The following is an 18,048-nucleotide window of genomic DNA, read 5'->3' on the forward strand; positions in this document are numbered from 1 at the left end:
GTTTTGGGGCTGTTATGCTGCCGAAATTTGGCCAAATCAAATGGTATCTAGGTGGATACACGTGAAGGATTCCCAGGACCTTACCTTGTAATGTACCCTCCTAAAGAATAAAGAAATACCGAAAGGGGCGCCAATTTTGGGGCCTACAGGTTGTCGGCGTCTGCTCGGAGCATTCTAGCTTCCGAGCCGTGTGTGTGATGAAGTGTTAACTCCCGTCGCAGGTTCTCTTTGCAAAGTGCTCTGTGTGTGTGTATAAAGTAAAGAATTTCGGGTGAAAGCCAACGCCTACCGCCCCACCACGGGCCGGTTTCATGGTTCCATTGCCGGGATATCAATCACTTTTTCCTCAAAGAGTGAGCCTGGATTGTTCAGGGTAAAGACACACAGTGCAAGAACACGGGGATTACACTATGGCCGACAAAGGGAAGCGCATTATGGAAGAGGGTTCCTCTTCACAGGACAAACAGAAATTCCGCATGTTCGCCCTGCCAAAAAGTGGTCAAATTAGGGCTGATTTTCTGCTGCGTTTTAGGGTTTGCAAGTATGAACCAAGATGAGATAGGGAGAGGTCTCACGGTGGTAGATTGGCCACTTGATCTTCTGCGGGAGTGATGTGGGTCTGCCAGGTGACATGCTGCTTGCCGATTCTCTGAGGCGATTGCTTGGATTCTATGACGCATTGGTAAATCATCTTGAAATTTGAGCTTGCTTGGTCGTGGGTGGTACGTCAGGTTGTGGAATTATGTTCGTTTGCAGAGGCAAGAGCCTTTTGCAACACGTAAAAGTTAAGGGACAGGTTGCAAGATGCTATGGTGAAGTTCAAGAACTATCCACCTATGGATGCAAAGTGGATGGAAGAGCATGCACTGTCAGAGTCACCAAATGTATTGCAACTTTACCTTGAGGCCTTTGGGTTACAACTTACGTATGCCCCAACCCAATGTTTGCAAAGGAGGGGTAATGATAGAGCTAGCACATCAAATGTACTCATGGATTCAGTGCAACAGCAGTGTACAGTTTGACAAAAGTATGAAGGTCTCATTAAGTCATTTGTACATATGTTTTGACAGTCTTTCTTGCGGATACATGCGATGATAAAAGAGTGCTAACAACACAAGATCATCTATGGCATGTATTTATGGTATGCAATCGAGGACGTTTGCGATTTCAAGAGGGGGGTATGTCACGAGGACGTGGCAATTGCTAACCTTAGTTGTTGGTTTCTTCCAATGATTTTTGTTTTATTTTTGAGACCCTCTTTTTGAAGTTGCAAATGGTCGGACATTGTATGGCCAATGTGAACGGTAGATTCACCCGCAGACGGGAAGTGGTCGGCACTGGAATTCGTATGGTAAGAGGATGTCTAGGCTCAGAGCAAGATCATATAGGTCCCCCCGTCGCACTTAGCAAGTTGGTGGATACTAGGAAGTGAACTCAGTTAAGGCGTAAAGTCAAGGTGGGACTTCCAACAAAAAGTATCCGACAGTTGGGCCACATTGCATTTTTGGATGCGGTCCCAATGAGGATAGATGGTCAGAAGACCAGCGGGAGCCCGACGGAAGCATCTCCTAAAATTTAGGGAACTGCTATTTTGGGCCACGAAATGTGTTCGCGTCATTACCTTCGGTATGACTAGGGGAACACTTTACAACTCTGCCGCGAAGTCAACTGACGCACCAGTTGAGATATTTTTAAGCAGGAAACCCAATGCGGGGAAATTGCATGTATGAGTGTCAAGTGGCACTTTGTGGTCAATTTACCAAGTTTGGGAGAAGAGAACTCGTAACTGACTTTGGAGAGCAGTTTTGGAGGCTGTTAACGCTGATTTTCAGCCATTTCTCTCCATTTTTGAGCTTCTCATGACTTTGCTTAGGTCCAAGGAGCTCATTTTCAGCATTGGAAGGCATCAGATGCGTGTTTACAGGGCTGTTTGGCTGCGTTTTCAGCGATACGCAGGTTTTGGCAGCCATGGAAATCTTCCCCTTTTTGCATCTATTTGTTCACAGATGCATTACAGGTTAAGGGCAGAAGAGGGGGCGCTCGATTTATGCCGGGAGGATGCTTCATTGAGAACCTGTCACAGGTTAAGAGCTATGGAGTGCTTTCTTTCCCTCTATGTACAGTATGGTGACGGGAGTGATGCCCCGCACGCTACATACTGCTCTCTTTCTCCCCTACGTGCAGTTATGTGATGCCCCACAAGAGGGCTACTCATTTGACTGATGTACAGTTGTGTGGGTTCATGCTTTTGTGCTGAGGCAAGAGCCTCCTTGAGCAGGAACAAGGGTAGCTAACTGCTGCTCCAAAGCAGGCACTGGTGAGGGTCATAACCTCATCGTACAGGTGCAAAATCAGCGCTGTGTATGCGCTGTAATTTGACTGTTTTTCAGCCATACGGATGCCAGGATCATTGGGAATCGTGCCCCACTGGCAAAGGACAGTTAGGGGACTGTTTGGGGCTGAAAACAGGGCAAAAACCAGTAAATACAGCGTGCTGAATTTACTGTTTTTGGACAGGAATCAGAGGGTATACGTCAGTGCAAGCGAGTTCGAGCAGGGGAATGGGTTTCGCGCAAGTTTTGGGGTTGTTATGCTGCCGAAATTTGGCCAAATCAAATGGTATCTAGGTGGATACACGTGAAGGATTCCCAGGACCTTACCTTGTAATTTACCCTCCTAAAGAATAAAGAAATACCGAAAGGGGCGCCAATTTTGGGGCCTACAGGTTGTCGGCGTCTGCTCGGAGCATTCTAGCTTCCGAGCCGTGTGTGTGATGAAGTGTTAACTCCCGTCGCAGGTTCTCTTTGCAAAGTGCTCTGTGTGTGTGTATAAAGTAAATAATTTCGGGTGAAAGCCAACGCCTACCGCCCCACCACGGGCCGGTTTCATGGTTCCATTGCCGGGATATCAATCACTTTTTCCTCAAAGAGTGAGCCTGGATTGTTCAGGGTAAAGACACACAGTGCAAGAACACGGGGATTACACTATGGCCGACAAAGGGAAGCGCATTATGGAAGAGGGTTCCTCTTCACAGGACAAACAGAAATTCCGCATGTTCGCCCTGTCAAAACGTGGTCAAATTAGGGTTGATTTTCTGCTGCGTTTTAGGGTTTGCAAGTATGAACCAAGATGAGATAGGGAGAGGTCTCACGGTGGTAGATTGGCCACTTGATCTTCTGCGGGAGTGATGTGGGTCTGCCAGGTGACATGCTGCTTGCCGATTCTCTGAGGCGATTGCTTGGATTCTATGACGCATTGGTAAATCATCTTGAAATTTGAGCTTGCTTGGTCGTGGGTGGTACGTCAGGTTGTGGAATTATGTTCGTTTGCAGAGGCAAGAGCCTTTTGCAACACGTAAAAGTTAAGGGACAGGTTGCAAGATGCTATGGTGAAGTTCAAGAACTATCCACCTATGGATGCAAAGTGGATGGAAGAGCATGAACTGTCAGAGTCACCAAATGTATTGCAACTTTACCTTGAGGCCTTTGGGTTACAGCCTACGTATACCCCAACCCAATGTTTGCAAAGGAGGGGTAATGATAGAGCTAGCACATCAAATGTACTCATGGATTCAGTGCAACAACAGTGTACAGTTTGACAAAAGTATGAAGGTCTCATTAAGTCATTTGTACATATGTTTTGACAGTCTTTCTTGCGGATACATGCGATGATAAAAGAGTGCTAACAACACAAGATCATCTATGGCATGTATTTATGGTATGCAATCGAGGACGTTTGCGATTTCAAGAGGGAGGTATGTCACGAGGACGTGGCAATTGCTAACCTTAGTTGTTGGTTTCTTCCAATGATTTTTGTTTTATTTTTGAGACCCTCTTTTTGAAGTTGCAAATGGTCGGACATTGTATGGCCAATGTGAACGGTAGATTCACCCGCAGACGGGAAGTGGTCGGCACTGGAATTCGTATGGTAAGAGGATGTCTAGGCTCAGAGCAAGATCATATAGGTCCCCCCGTCGCACTTAGCAAGTTGGTGGATACTAGGAAGTGAACTCAATTAAGGCGTAAAGTCAAGGTGGGACTTCCAACAAAAAGTATCCGACAGTTGGGCCACATTGCATTTTTGGATGCGGTCCCAATGAGGATAGATGGTCAGAAGACCAGCGGGAGCCCGACGGAAGCATCTCCTAAAATTTAGGGAACTGCTATTTTGGGCCACGAAATGTGTTCGCGTCATTACCTTCGGTATGACTAGGGGAACACTTTACAACTCTACCGCGAAGTCAACTGACGCACCAATTGAGATATTTTTAAGCAGGAAACCCAATGCGGGGAAATTGCATGTATGAGTGCCAAGTGGCACTTTGTGGTCAATTTACCAAGTTTGGGAGAAGAGAACTCGTAACTGACTTTGGAGAGCAGTTTTGGAGGCTGTTAACGCTGATTTTCAACCATTTCTCTCCATTTTTGAGCTTCCCATGACTTTGCTTAGGTCCAAGGAGCTCATTTTCAGCATTGGAAGGCATCAGATGCGTGTTTACAGGGCTGTTTTGCTGCGTTTTCAGCGATACGCAGGTTTTGGCAGCCATGGAAATCTTCCCCTTTTTGCATCTATTTGTTCACAGATGCATTACAGGTTAAGGGCAGAAGAGGGGGCGCTCGATTTATGCCGGGAGGATGCTTCATTGAGAACCTGTCACAGGTTAAGAGCTATGGAGTGCTTTCTTTCCCTCTATGTACAGTATGGTGACGGGAGTGATGCCCCGCACGCTACATACTGCTCTCTTTCTCCCCTACGTGCAGTTATGTGATGCCCCACAAGAGGGCTACTCATTTGACTGATGTACAGTTGTGTGGGTTCATGCTTTTGTGCTGAGGCAAGAGCCTCCTTGAGCAGGAACAAGGGTAGCTAACTGCTGCTCCAAAGCAGGCACTGGTGAGGGTCATAACCTCATCGTACAGGTGCAAAATCAGCGCTGTGTATGCGTTGTAATTTGACTGTTTTTCAGCCATACGGACGCCAGGATCATTGGGAATCGTGCCCCACTGGCAAAGGACAGTTAGGGGACTGTTTGGGGCTGAAAACAGGGCAAAAACCAGTAAATACAGCGTGCTGAATTTACTGTTTTTGGACAGGAATCAGAGGGTATACGTCAGTGCAAGCGAGTTCCAGCAGGGGAATGGGTTTCGCGCAAGTTTTGGGGCTGTTAAGCTGCCGAAATTTGGCCAAATCAAATGGTATCTAGGTGGATACACGTGAAGGATTCCCAGGACCTTACCTTGTAATTTACCCTCCTAAAGAATAAAGAAATACCGAAAGGGGCGCCAATTTTGGGGCCTACAGGTTGTCGGCGTCTGCTCGGAGCATTCTAGCTTCCGAGCCGTGTGTGTGATGAAGTGTTAACTCCCGTCGTAGGTTCTCTTTGCAAAGTGCTCTATGTGTGTGTATAAAGTAAAGAATTTCGGGTGAAAGCCAACGCCTACCGCCCCACCACGGGCCGGTTTCATCCTGCTCAATAGGGGCGAATCTGGAGCCTGTGGGAGCAAAGTAGCAAAGGGCAATGTAGACGATCCTGTCTCGTGAGAGCTCGAGGCGAATCCACATGTATCGGGCCTGTGGGTCCCGGGAAACAATCTGTAGTCTGCTGTGAAGCCCCTGTCTAAAGAGTATGGCCACTCCTCCTGAACCGCGAGTGGTGTGCTGGCGCATACATCCCCGATGTAGAGACTCCCATTGGAATCCATGTATCCGTGGTAACCCTCTCTCTGGGCTCTCGTGTGTCTCTGTAAGTAGAATCATGTCTCGACCTCTCATCACCTCCTCAAGTCTCTCTGGGTGTGTCCATAGGTCTCCATTGCAATTCCAAACCGTGACATGAATCTCCTCGTGTGTCCCACAGGCCGTGAGTCCCTATGCGATGGTCTTGCCATCAATGATAACCCTACCATCTCGATATACTGCCTTCTTCCCTTCTTTGCGGGCTTGGTGGACTCTAGGCATGCACGCGCGGCGGTGATCTTGTTGCATCTTTGTGAGGTCATCATCAAGATAAATCGGGGGGCCTTCTAGCCCTCTCAAGATGACCCTCTTTCGGAGGAAAGAAGTTCGAGACTCCTCGGAGGCGAATTGGAGGATGAGAGCTCTCTTCTTTGGATCTTTGCCGGCTCTCCAAACTTTGGAGAAAGGGATCTCTTCTTCCTTGTATCCCACTTTCTTGCATAAGGCTTTCCCATCGCTCTCGGGTGTAGACCCTTCTTCTTCTTTGATGCCGGTCACTCGCACATTGAGACGGCGAGCTTGTCGCATCTTCTCCTCTTCGATGGTTGTGTGTACGATGAGTACCTCATCTTTTTGGGCTTCCTCTCTTGCTACCTTCTTGATGTTCTTTTTGACCACTTCGACCCATCCTTCTTTGGTGGCCTCTAATTTGTCCTCAATGCTTGCGGTGAGGGCTTTGGTGATCTCCTCCTTGAGGGCTTCCTTAGCCTCCCCTTTAATCTCTCCTTCCTCGGGGGTGAGGGATGTGAGGGAAGCATGAAGGAGATCGATTTGTGCCTTCATCTCTACTTGCTCTTTCCTCCATCTCTCCCTCTCCTTCTCGTTCTCCCGTTCCCTTCTCTCCTTCTCCTCTTTGAGATTTTGGATTTCCGCTCTCATGTCCTCCTTCTCTTTGTTCCATAGCTTGATGAAGTTGGCTTTCTCCTCCTTCCATATTTCTCTCTCCATCCGCCATTCCTTCATGTCCTTCTCCAATTGTGCAAGCCTCTTATTCGTGAGCATGAAGGACGTTGTCTTCGTTGTCGGCGTCGGCGTCTTGATGATGGGGGAAGACATGGTTGTCTTCGTAGCTACCCTCTCTTCATATTGTGAAGAAGAGGGGAGAAGGGGAAGAGAACACTCGGCTTGTGTGTATGCAGGGGGCAGCGGGCAGGGGATGGGGATGGGGTGTGTGTGTTCAGTGGATGAGCTGGTTGTCTTGACGTGCAGGGAGCAGCGCACAGGGGGGGGGGGGGGGGGGGGGGGGGGGGGGGGGGGCAGCGCGCAGGAGGGAGCAGCACACAGGGGTGGGACAGCGCGCAGGAGGGAGCCACGCGCAGGGAGAGAGAGGGGAGGCGAGGGCTGGCAGCGCGCACAGAGAGAGAGAGAGAGAGAGAGAGAGAGAGAGAGAGAGAGAGAGAGAGAGAGAGAGAGAGAGAGAGATGTGGTGAATGAAAAACGCGAGAGAGAGAGAGAGAGAGAGCTGCACACAAAAAAATGCTAGAGAGAGAGTGTGCACTATAAGCTCTGCATTGAATAATTGCCGAAAAGTATAAGGGGGGGTTACCTATATAGGCAAATCCCATATTTTCCCTACCTAGCTAGAAACCTCGGCACAGCCACAAAACAGCCCTCACTTTCTAATTTGCTCTTGGGAGATACTGGAGCCAGCACGAGACAGGAATACGAACTCTATCAAGCATAGACACTAATGTGGGTACCTTCTTCGACGACATCATTGTATTCTTCTAGACCGAAGAAGAGCATAGAGAATTGGCATGGTCTACCTAATGAACTGTGTGAGAGAGAGAGAGAGAGAGAGAGAGAGAGAGAGAGAGAGAGAGAGAGAGAGAGAGAGAGAGAGAGAGAGAGAGAGGGAGGAAAAAGAAGAAGAAGAGAATTTTAATGGTGTAGGAAACTATCCCAAGAGACTTAAAGATCTATCTGACGAGGAGAGACCCTCTATCCAAGACCCACTCTAGCAGATCAGTGCATGGTTGCACAGTGGCAGAGTGGACCTTCTGATTTTTGTACTCTTATGACTCATATAAATAGAAGTACCAAAAGGGGCTCCTGACTTAGGGGCCAGTGCATCTTGGTACAGAACTCGGCTCTACCATGTCTCGACTCCACTCATTTTAAAGTTGAAATGTTTTTAGTTTTCAAGTTTTGATGTGTGTAGGCTGTTGATTCACCACCTTGCCAATGGCTTGTTAGTCCATTCCCGGGTCCCATCCATCTACAACCTGAGGTTGGCGTCCCCCCGTCCTAGGCCCCGTCCCCCCTTTGCCCTGTTACTCCGCTTCAAATGATCTTTTAGTTTACAGCTGAGAAGTTAGGGCAGACACTTAAATGAAAAGGCATCATTTGAATTGTTTCAAAAATCCTTCAGTAGTAAAATGAGAACCTAAGCCTATTTTGTGAGCGACTTTTCCCAATTGGATTGTCATTTTGGCATGAGCTTTGGGGCATGACTCAAGCCTATCCTACATCATACGCTGACGCTGCCGGAGGAAGTGTAACAATACTTCTCAATTTCGTGCACAGAGGGTTACAAAAATTGACAAAACCTAGTCTAGCGGACTTGCCCGGACATGGAGATGTTGCAAACAGGCTCACAAAATCGATGACACAAAAGCCTTAGGCTCTATAGACACTAGAACGGCCGGCCGCCTTCGGCGGCCTCTCTTTCTTTCTCTCTCCCTCTTTATCGCGTGCACAGGGGCTTCTTTCAATTTTGGAGTTTAGCCTTCATGTCGCAGATTTAGACACTTGTAAAGGGCTCCCCCTTCCGCCATATTATGTTAGTTTAGATTGTTTGCCTTTGAAAATAGGTATGTGACCGTATGTCTACGTAGCACATAGGGTCCCTGTGCACGTGACATAAGCTCAATACACTACTTGGTCCATACTCGAGACTCTACTCAATCGGGAATGGTCCGCCCTTGGTAACTCTTCATAGAATCACTTCCATGGCTGGATTGAAGATAGGTTGTGTCACCAGGAGGTGTATTTTTCCTGTTGCCTTCCGTAAATAAGTACTAGATATTTTTATTTATTTTATTTTTACTTGTTTCCCCCGGAACCCTTGAAAAGGTGCAAGTGGACATTGCATGGCCAGTGTGAAACGGCTGCGGCCGAATAGGTTTCTCACAGTGGGAGTCTGGGTCGGTCAGTCTGGGACTGGTCGGGCCAGTTAGCATTGAATTCTGATGAGTATGGAAGCCTGTGTGCGCCAAATGAAGTCTGGGCCACTCGGAAAGTCACTTATAACTTTATAAGTCAGTGGGAACTAGAGAATTAACTCAAAAGGGGCAAACTGGACACATGGCGGCTCCTGGTGCAGTTTTCTACTTCCATCAGCAAGAGGGGGCACCCAATTTGAGAGAGGAGGCTGATTTGACTCATAAGTGACCTACAGTGTGTGTGTGTGTGAGTAGTGGGTGCAGGTCTACAGCTTTAATGGAAAGTTGCCTTCTCCTCTGTCTCATGTAACGCGATGACTTGCTCTCGTGCATCTCTCTCTCCCCTTTGGCACATATGGTAATGCCCCACTAGTTGGGCTGCTCAGATGAACATGTACAGTTCTGGGGGTTTATGCGCGTTTGCCAAGGCAAGAGCCTTCTGAAGAGGAACCGGATTAGCTAATTGCTAATCCCCCACAGGTACGCACAGTTCCATCGCGAAAGATTGCGAGTTCGGAGAGTTTTCTCGCGTGAAAACTCGTCCAGTTCACAGGGGAACTGTCCCATTGCGTGCAGGAGCCCTTGGGACACGCGTAGGCGTGTTCGCTCTACTAAAAACGATCCGAAACAGCGAATTACAGCCTGCTGTGTTTTTCTTCAGGTTTAGGGTTTCGCACCTAAACTGCAAGGGAACACCGGGGGAGCCTCGTGAGAGCCTTGGGATGCGTGTACAGGCTTTTGGGCACCCGGCAGTGAAAAACAGGGAATTACAGCTCGCTGAAATTCTGTGACAGCTCACCAGAAAGCTTCCAAATAGCGAGGGAATCCGTCCTAGACAGGTGCTTTTGACCTACAGGGGTTTTTGCGACGTTATGCTGCCAAAATCAGGTCGAAAACCTGCGTTTTCAGCCCTCGCTAGGTTTGGACAGCTTTGTGAAAGCTTGTGCGAAGTGGTCGGATCGTCTACCTTAATTTGAATAAAGAAATACCGAAAGGGGCACCAGTCTTTGGGCCCTACAGGGTGTCGGTCTCGTGTGCGCAGTGACATTCTAGTCGCTGGACGCAATTGTGTTCTCTTTCCTTCTCAGTGCTCTGTGTAAAGTTAACAGGTAATTGAAATAGTACCGCCCTCTACGTTGTACAGGCCGGTTTTATGGTTCCATCGACGGGATAGTCACTTTTCCTTCAAAAAGTGCAGCGTGGATTGTTGTGGGTGAAAGCAACACAGAGCTTGTCGTTATGGCAGAGAAGAGAGACCAAGTACCTGAAGAGGGATCTTCCTCACATGGCACGGAGAAAGTTCTTTCAACTTTTCAAGAAGAGGACAGGTTGTTTAGAACTCAACTGCATTGCTGCATGGACATGTTTCAGCAGTTTGCTAACAACCCAAGGATGCAGGAGTTCTTACAGGCTCCGACACAGGGTTTTCAACCTCCTACACAGGGCATGACTGAGCCGTTGCAGGAAAAGGAGATTTCCAATGTGCAGAGGACTCATGATACTCGAGGGAAAGCCCATGTGGTTGAGCAACTAGCGGTGTCCAATGATCCAAAGCAACTTGCTTTAGCTGGACATGAACCAATTGTGAATGGTCAAGGGAGTAATGAACACGCTATGCGTCAGACCCTTCCATTACCTAATACTTATCTTGGTTATTTTGGAGGTGGTTCGGTGTTTCAAGCTATGGCTGGACCTTCCACAGGTTATATACCAAGGAATGTGTTCGGGACAATGCAAACAGGCATGGGTAACCCTATGTACACAAACATGGGTGTCCAACCAGGTTTCAGGGTGCCTATGGCCAGTTTCGAGTGCCTGGAACACAATTTGGTATGGCTGGTTTTTCGCAGCCATACGTACAAAACGCAGATATGACAGGGAAAACAGTTGATGCGAGTGCTGGAATGAACACTCATGGAGCACCACTGTTACAGGCACCTGTTTATGATAATGTGGCTCCTTTGAGTCAGCTTAAGGATTACAAGGAAGGTGGGCAGGGAGTGAAGTTTGAAACTTTCAAAGGAACTGAATATCAATTGAAGGCTTTGACCTTCATACAACAATTCGATGCAGCTTATGCTGGAGGAAACTTCACGGAATCTTCAAAGATACGCAAGGCTGCCACTTTCTTGAAAGGGAATGCGCTTCAATGGTGGACCGCATTGTTGAACCAGGGTCAAGCCCCAACAACGTGGGTCCAATTCAAACAGATTTTTGCGCCTGCATGGTTGACAAACACTTTCGAAGTGGATGTGATGACAGAATGGCACGAGTTGAATGCTAAACAGTGTGCGAATCTGGAAGAGTACAATAAACAATTTTGGGCTGCACTGTTGCCGGTCACCTCTTACAGGTTTGTGCCATTGTCAGAACAAATTGAGAAGTACTGTTGCGGATTGCCCAAGAAAATCAGGGACTACTGCACAAAGACTACTGTCATGAATATGTTTCAGTTGATAGAGAATGCAAGAGTGGCCAGCAATCTGTCGAAGGGAGATTCCGATGGATTTAATAGCCACAAGAAAGGGTCCCAGGGCAAACAGTTTTCAGCCAAGGGCAATGTTGCAGCAAAGCCTTCTGAGCCTCCCACAAAGAAGCCCTCCACTGAAGAAGGTGATACGTCCAAGAAGCAGTCTAAGTCTTCTTCAGGACAAGGACAAGGACAAAAGAGGCATTTTTCTGGCAAAACTTTTGAAGAACGGAAAGCTCTTAGGGAGGCCAAGAAATGCTACATTTGTGAACAGGAAGGACATTTTGCGAATGAATGCCCACAGAAGAAGTCACAGGATAAGGATGACAAGTCAGACCATAAAGGGAAGAAGCCAAAGCCAAGTGCAGGACTTGTTCTAGATTTGGTTGGAGACGAGCCAAACACAGATGCCACGGAGTTGTGCATAGCTTGGGGCAAAGTTAGAGACCAGACAGTGCTGGTTTTCTTTGATCCAGGAGCCCGTGCAAATTTCATATCACCAGAATTGGCATCAAAGTTGGGCATTCGTGCAGAGGAGATGGGTATGACAGGGGAAGCAGGTTTGGCATGCCCAGGTCATTCAGAGCCCGTTACTCCCATTTTGGGGAAGCTTCGTCTGCACATTCAGAGTTATGTCGATGCGGAAGAGTTTCATATTATACCACTTGAGGGCTGTGATGTGTTACTGGGTATCCCATGGTGTTACAGGTTGCATGCTATGGTGGATACTTACAACAAAAAGATTACCCTTGTACATAGAGGAAAGACTCATGTCCTTGATGTAAAGCTTAAAGGCGAGTCTGTTCCAGTTGTTTCTGCTTCTGCTATTTCATCTGTAATAAAGAATCATCTTTCTGCGTACTTGATCTTTGCAAAAGAAGTACCTCAAGTTGTATCTAATTTGTCTACTTTAGATAAAGACATGTCAACTTTTTTGAGTGGTTTCAGTGATTGTTTTTCGGACTCTTTGCCTGGGGAGTTACCTCCTGAGAGACCTGAGGATCATACTATAGATCTTGTGCCAGGTTCTAGTCCACCGAATAGACCACCATACAGGGTTAGTGCAGCCCAGCAGAAAGAGATTATGAGTCAGGTCAACGAGCTTTTAGAGAAGGGGCTGATTCAGCCCAGTTCATCCCCTTTCTGTTCGCCTATACTCTTAGTGCAGAAGAAGGATGGTTCATGGCGCATGTGCATTGACTATCGCGCCTTGAATAAGAATACAATCAAGAACAGGTTCCCCATACCGAGGATAGATGACATTCTTGATCGGCTTGAGGGAGCGTCATTGTTTACAAGAATAGACCTAAAGAGTGGGTACCATTAGATACGCATTAGGCCAGAAGATGTCCATAAGACTGCGTTCAGGACAACATTTGGTCTCTATGAGTTTCTTGTTATGCCATTTGGTCTCACAAATGCTCCGGCCACATTTAATAGAATGATGGACATAATTTTTAGACCACATAGAAACTTCGTGGGTACTTTCTTTGATGAGATGATTGTCTATTTGAAGTCAGAAGAGGAGCATAGGGATCACTGGACTGCAGTTTTCAATGAGTTACGTAAGAACAGACTACTCATTAATGCGAAGAAGAGTGAATTCTTTTTGCAAGAAATTCACTTCCTTGGGCATATTGTTTCAAAGGATGGGGTACGCATGGATCCCGCTAAAGTGGAAGCAATTAGGTCATGGCCAGACTTGAAATCCGTACATGACATTCGAAGCTTTCTAGGCTTATGTTCCTACTACAGGAGGTTCATCCGAAATTTTGCTGAGATTGCTTCTCCACTCCATGCAGTACAAGGAAAAGGAGTTACTTTCAAGTGGACAGCCAAGGAAATTTTAGCGTTCAAACACTTGAAAGAGAAGCTGACTTCAGATCCGGTAATCATTTTGCCAGATCTTTCGAAACCTTTTGTGGTTCAGTGTGATGCATGTGGACATAGTCTTGGTGCAGTTCTAATGCAGAATGGCCGAGTAGTCGCATATGAGAGCAGAATTCTTTTGAAGACTGAAAGGAACTTGCAAGCCTATGAGAAAGAATTGCTGGCAGTAATTCATGCTCTCACTAGTTGGAAACACTATCTGCTAGGGACTGATTTTGTTGTCCAAACGGATCATCAAACCTTGCGATATTTTCTCACATAGACGAAGTTGTCTGAGAAGCACATGCGATGGGCAAACATCTTGTCAATGTTCCATTTTCAGATTGTGCATGTGCAAGGGAAAAAGAATGCTAAAAACGATCCGAAACAGGGAATTACAGCCTGCTGTGTTTTTCTGCAGGTTTAGGGTTTCGCACCTAAACTGCAAGGGAACACCGGGGGAGCCTCATGAGAGCCTTGGGATGCGTGTACAGGCTTTTGGGCACCCGGCAGTGAAAAACAAGGAATTACAGCTCGCTGAAATTCTGTGACAGCTCACCAGAAAGCTTCCAGATAGCGAGGGAATCCGTCCTAGACAGGTGCTTTTGACCTACAGGGGTTTTTGCGACGTTATGCTGCCAAAATCAGGTCGAAAACCTGCGTTTTCAGCCCTCGCCAGGTTTGGACAGCTTTGTGAAAGCTTGTGCGAAGTGGTCGGATCGTCTACCTTAATTTGAATAAAGAAATACCGAAAGGGGCGCCAGTCTTTGGGGCCTACATGGTGTCGGTCTCGTGTGTGCAGTGACATTCTAGTCGCTGGACGCAACTGTGTTCTCTTTCCTTCTCAGTGCTCTGTGTAAAGTTAACAGGTAATTGAAATAGTACCGCCCTCTACGTTGTACAGGCCGGTTATAGGTTGACCTCTTGATGTAAGCTGCCAACACCAGTCTAAGTTGATGTAGGCTGCCAACACCTACAAGGTGTCGGTCTCGTGTGTGCAGTGACATTCTAGTCGCTGGATGCAACTGTGTTCTCTTTCCTTCTCAGTGCTCTGTGTAAAGTTAACAGGTAATTGAAATAGTACCGCCCTCTACGTTGTACAGGCCGGTTATAGGTTGACCTCTTGATGTAGGCTGCCAACACCAGTCTAAGTCTGGATAGGATGGATTGAATTTGGACCACCTAAGGTGAGGTTAAAACTGGTTGTGTGCTGCCATTTAAAAACACAGATGAGAGAGCAGCCGTGCTCCAAACGCAACCATATGCAGCCCTGGGCTGATCGCCAATGAGTGCTGGCAACTTGGAGTGACCAGCCCTTTTTACCTGAAGAAAGGCAGCAAATCAGCCAGCCACAAATAGGGGCAATCAGCCTGTATTAGGGGCTAAGGGAATGTGGAGGAGGACAGGGGATGATGGCAATGAGGTTTCACTATTGAGAGATTGCTCGAGGAATGGCTGCGAAGAGGAGGCCGATGGTGCACTCAGATGACAGGGATGTGAAAAAGCCCCCCCCCCAAGAGAGAAAAAAAACAACAAACCAGCTGCAACAGCAATTCCATAGTAATTGTCAGACTTGACATAGGGCATGTATCCTTTTGTCTCATGGTCACCATGAAACATGTTTCATCCGGGGGGGGGAAGTGGGGGACACCTTGAAACCTTGAAATCTTGCAACTCCTGAAACGTTTCGGGGTGGTGCTGAAACGCCCCACGTGAAACCTGGCTGAAACACCCCTTGAGTTTTTACTACAGCTCACAAGGCTGAGCAGTTTTGGACAATGGATTCCTCTTGGTAATTATGCATTGATGTTTCAGTCACGACGTTCCGTTTCCTCTTTCGTGTGGGATGAAATGATTTTTACCAAAACTTGGACTGGTTTGTCTTTAGTCCTTACAAAATTAGTCCAGAGTAAAATTCAAGCAAAGCATGTGGAATTACCATCAGGCCTTCAGAGTTGTTCTAGATGATTCGTAATTGATCTAGGAATTTCTTGTTGTAGCCTGGATTTTGGAATGAGCCAAGAAAAGCCCTTATGGAAGCTTACGCAGAGACGGACAAGGCCATCATAAGCAAGGCAAAGGAGCTGGGGAGGGGTGGGTCAACTGCAGTAACTGCAATAGTTGTGGATGGCCACAAACTGCTTATAGCCAATGTGGGGGACTCAAGGGCAGTTTTATGCCGTGCTGGTGTCGCTTCTCAACTGTCTGTGGATCATGAACCCAGCACGGAGCAAAGCTCTATTGAAGACATGGGTGGTTTTGTCTCAAGCATCCCAGGTATCTCTAGATTTTTCTTGTTGCAATGCTTAGATCTGTCCCCTTTCGTCTTACTTAAGAATTATTAATGTCATTCATTTTAATTTTGTTAAGTCATTGATGTATTTGTTTCTGTACAAGTGCACAGGTGTGCATGAGCTAAATTTTTTTAAAAAGGGGCTACAAGTTGACACTGCAAATGCAGAGCTCTCTCTCTCTTTCTCTTGGGATAGTTTCGTACGACGTTAAAATCCTCTTATTCTCGTGTGTGTGTGTGTGTGTTAATAAAAAGAGGAAAACGGTATAACCTTTCTATCACCCAAGTGTGGTAGATTGGTTATGCCATTTCCCTCTTAAATAACAGGTCTTGAGTTCAACTCTCGTCGGATAGATCTTTGAGGTCTCTTGGGATAGTTTCCTACGACGTTAAAATCATCTTATTCTTATTCTCTCTCTCTCTCTCTCTCTGGTCTCTTGGGATAGTTTCCTACGACGTTAAAATTCTTTTCTTCTCTCTCTCTCTCTCTCTCTCTCTCTCTCTCTCTCTCTCTCTCTCTCTCTCTCTCTCTCTCTCTCTGTGTGTGCACCTTCTTGGAAATTTTTATATGAAGTAAATCCAGAAGAAAGATACAATACCCAAAGTCTACATTGTAATATTTCTTAGCTTCATTATAAGGAGCTTTGTGGTCTTTTTGACCTCAACTTGCTACCACTTCCTATAGCTAACTTGTATGTACATACTCTTAGGGCTTGACATGGATTTACAAGCAAGATGGTGAGCCACTTGACTTTGAGGATAAAGCCTCTCATAGCATTAGAGGCTTTATCCTTGCATGGGCATGTAATGAGGGATGTCTAATGTATCACATGTGTATGTGATGAATTTTTTCCTTTGCATTACCTTGTAGATTGTGTGTGTGATTTGCATGGTTATGTTTGTAGATGTTCCATATGGAAATGTACCTTCTATGATTACATTGCATTCCGCGCTAATATTCATCAATATGGACGCATAATTTTTAATTGAACAATTTTATTGCATTTATGAAAGAAAATGTTTACTCCCTATTGTCGTTGTTCTATGCACCATCAAATAGAGGTTTTATGGCGGTCGGTTTGAGCACAACTAGATCTATGCATATGGCTATTGTTTTTATCCAAAGCAAGGTAGCCAAAGAAGAAATAGAGGGACCTTCATTCAAACTCCATGGTTATATCAAACTACGTCCATTTGAGATAAACATAGAATCCCAAGCCAACATTCTATTTGGTAGGATTATTTTCAAGAACTACCCTTCTTAAGTTCTTGTAGAACCAAGTGAAGGTATCATGATACTAGTTGAGACTCTCGATAAGGTGCTCTTAAGGACTTGAGTTCCATCAAATTTGAAATCCTGACAGAAATGGATTATTTTAATGTTCATTCATAACGTAAGATTGAGTATAATGGTGTAAACACAAGCATTAATTGACTGTGCTTTTATATAAGCATTTTTTTTAATTTCGGGTTTTAATTGTTCCGTTTTATTTGACTACTTGCAGATGTTAATGTGCTTTTCATAAATCAACAACCATATTTACCGTATTGCTAAAAAATAACTCCCATGGATTATTAAGTAGGCTTCTATGGATCTTGGACAATTATCTCTTTTGCTTGCTTATCTGTTTTGATGGATTTAACCTTTAATAATGACTCTCATCTTTCAACTTCAATTCAAAGGTGATGTTCCTAGATTGGACGGGCAACTAGCAGTTTCAAGAGCTTTTGGCGACAAAAGCTTAAAGATGCATGTACGGTCAGATCCGGACATTCATCTTGAAGATATCGATGAAGCAACAGAGATTTTGATATTAGCAAGTGATGGATTGTGGAAGGTTCATCATCATGCACAAAGGAAATATATATATGTTTTCTTTGTATGGACATGAAAGTAAAAATTCTTCTTGTTATTTCCCATTGATGTAGGTGATGAACAACCAAATTGCAGTTGATACTATTCGGAAAATCAAGGACCCTCAAGAAGCCGCAAGATGTTTGACAAGTGAGGCTTTAGCTCTCGGTAGCAAAGACGACATATCATGTATTGTGGTGAGCTTCAGATAGCCTCCATTAATTATTTAGCTGCTGATATCCTCCCAAGATTATTTGAGCAATCGTGAGAGTGACATCCTTTTGTGTAAAGTTGCATTGAATCGGATGGAGCTTGTGATATAGATTTCAGCTAATGTAAACTAGAAAGGAAACAACAAAGTTTTAGACACAATAACCATACAGAAAAGATTTGTCATTTTCCTCCCCCTCAATAAATAACATACCTCTTGTTATGCTTCCATGAGAGAACACAAAGCAACTCTTCTTTGTTGGTTGAAAGTCTTAGGAATTTTGAGATTTGCTTCGCTTTTTGTGGTTGTCATTCATGAACTCTATTGAGTGGCAATGACATGTGAAGCCTAACCATAAAGCCCGACTCGGGATGTGCTTTAAAATGACAAGCAAGTTTTCTCTAGTGGTATTGTTGACATTGTTATCCAATGACATGCCAAATCGATCCA

General features: G+C 45.8%; 1 protein-coding gene across 1 annotated transcript in view; it reads left to right on the top strand.

The window, feature by feature from the left end:
* The window catches only part of LOC147459156 (putative protein phosphatase 2C 9), a 29,335-nt gene extending 11,509 nt beyond the window's left edge, over positions 1–17,826 (top strand). Inside the window, exons 2-4 of the mRNA XM_086510486.1 lie at positions 15,240–15,516; positions 17,216–17,370; positions 17,462–17,826. Of these exons, the coding sequence (XP_086366612.1) occupies positions 15,240–15,516; positions 17,216–17,370; positions 17,462–17,599 (570 nt within the window). The 3' untranslated portion in view covers positions 17,600–17,826. The remainder of the gene's footprint in view (positions 1–15,239; positions 15,517–17,215; positions 17,371–17,461) is intronic.
* Positions 17,827–18,048: the final 222 nt, after the last annotated feature.

Source organism: Adiantum capillus-veneris, chromosome 4 (assembly GCF_014529385.1).
Source record: "Adiantum capillus-veneris isolate H3 chromosome 4, ASM1452938v2, whole genome shotgun sequence".
In the NCBI taxonomy this organism is placed as follows: Eukaryota; Viridiplantae; Streptophyta; class Polypodiopsida; order Polypodiales; family Pteridaceae; genus Adiantum; species Adiantum capillus-veneris.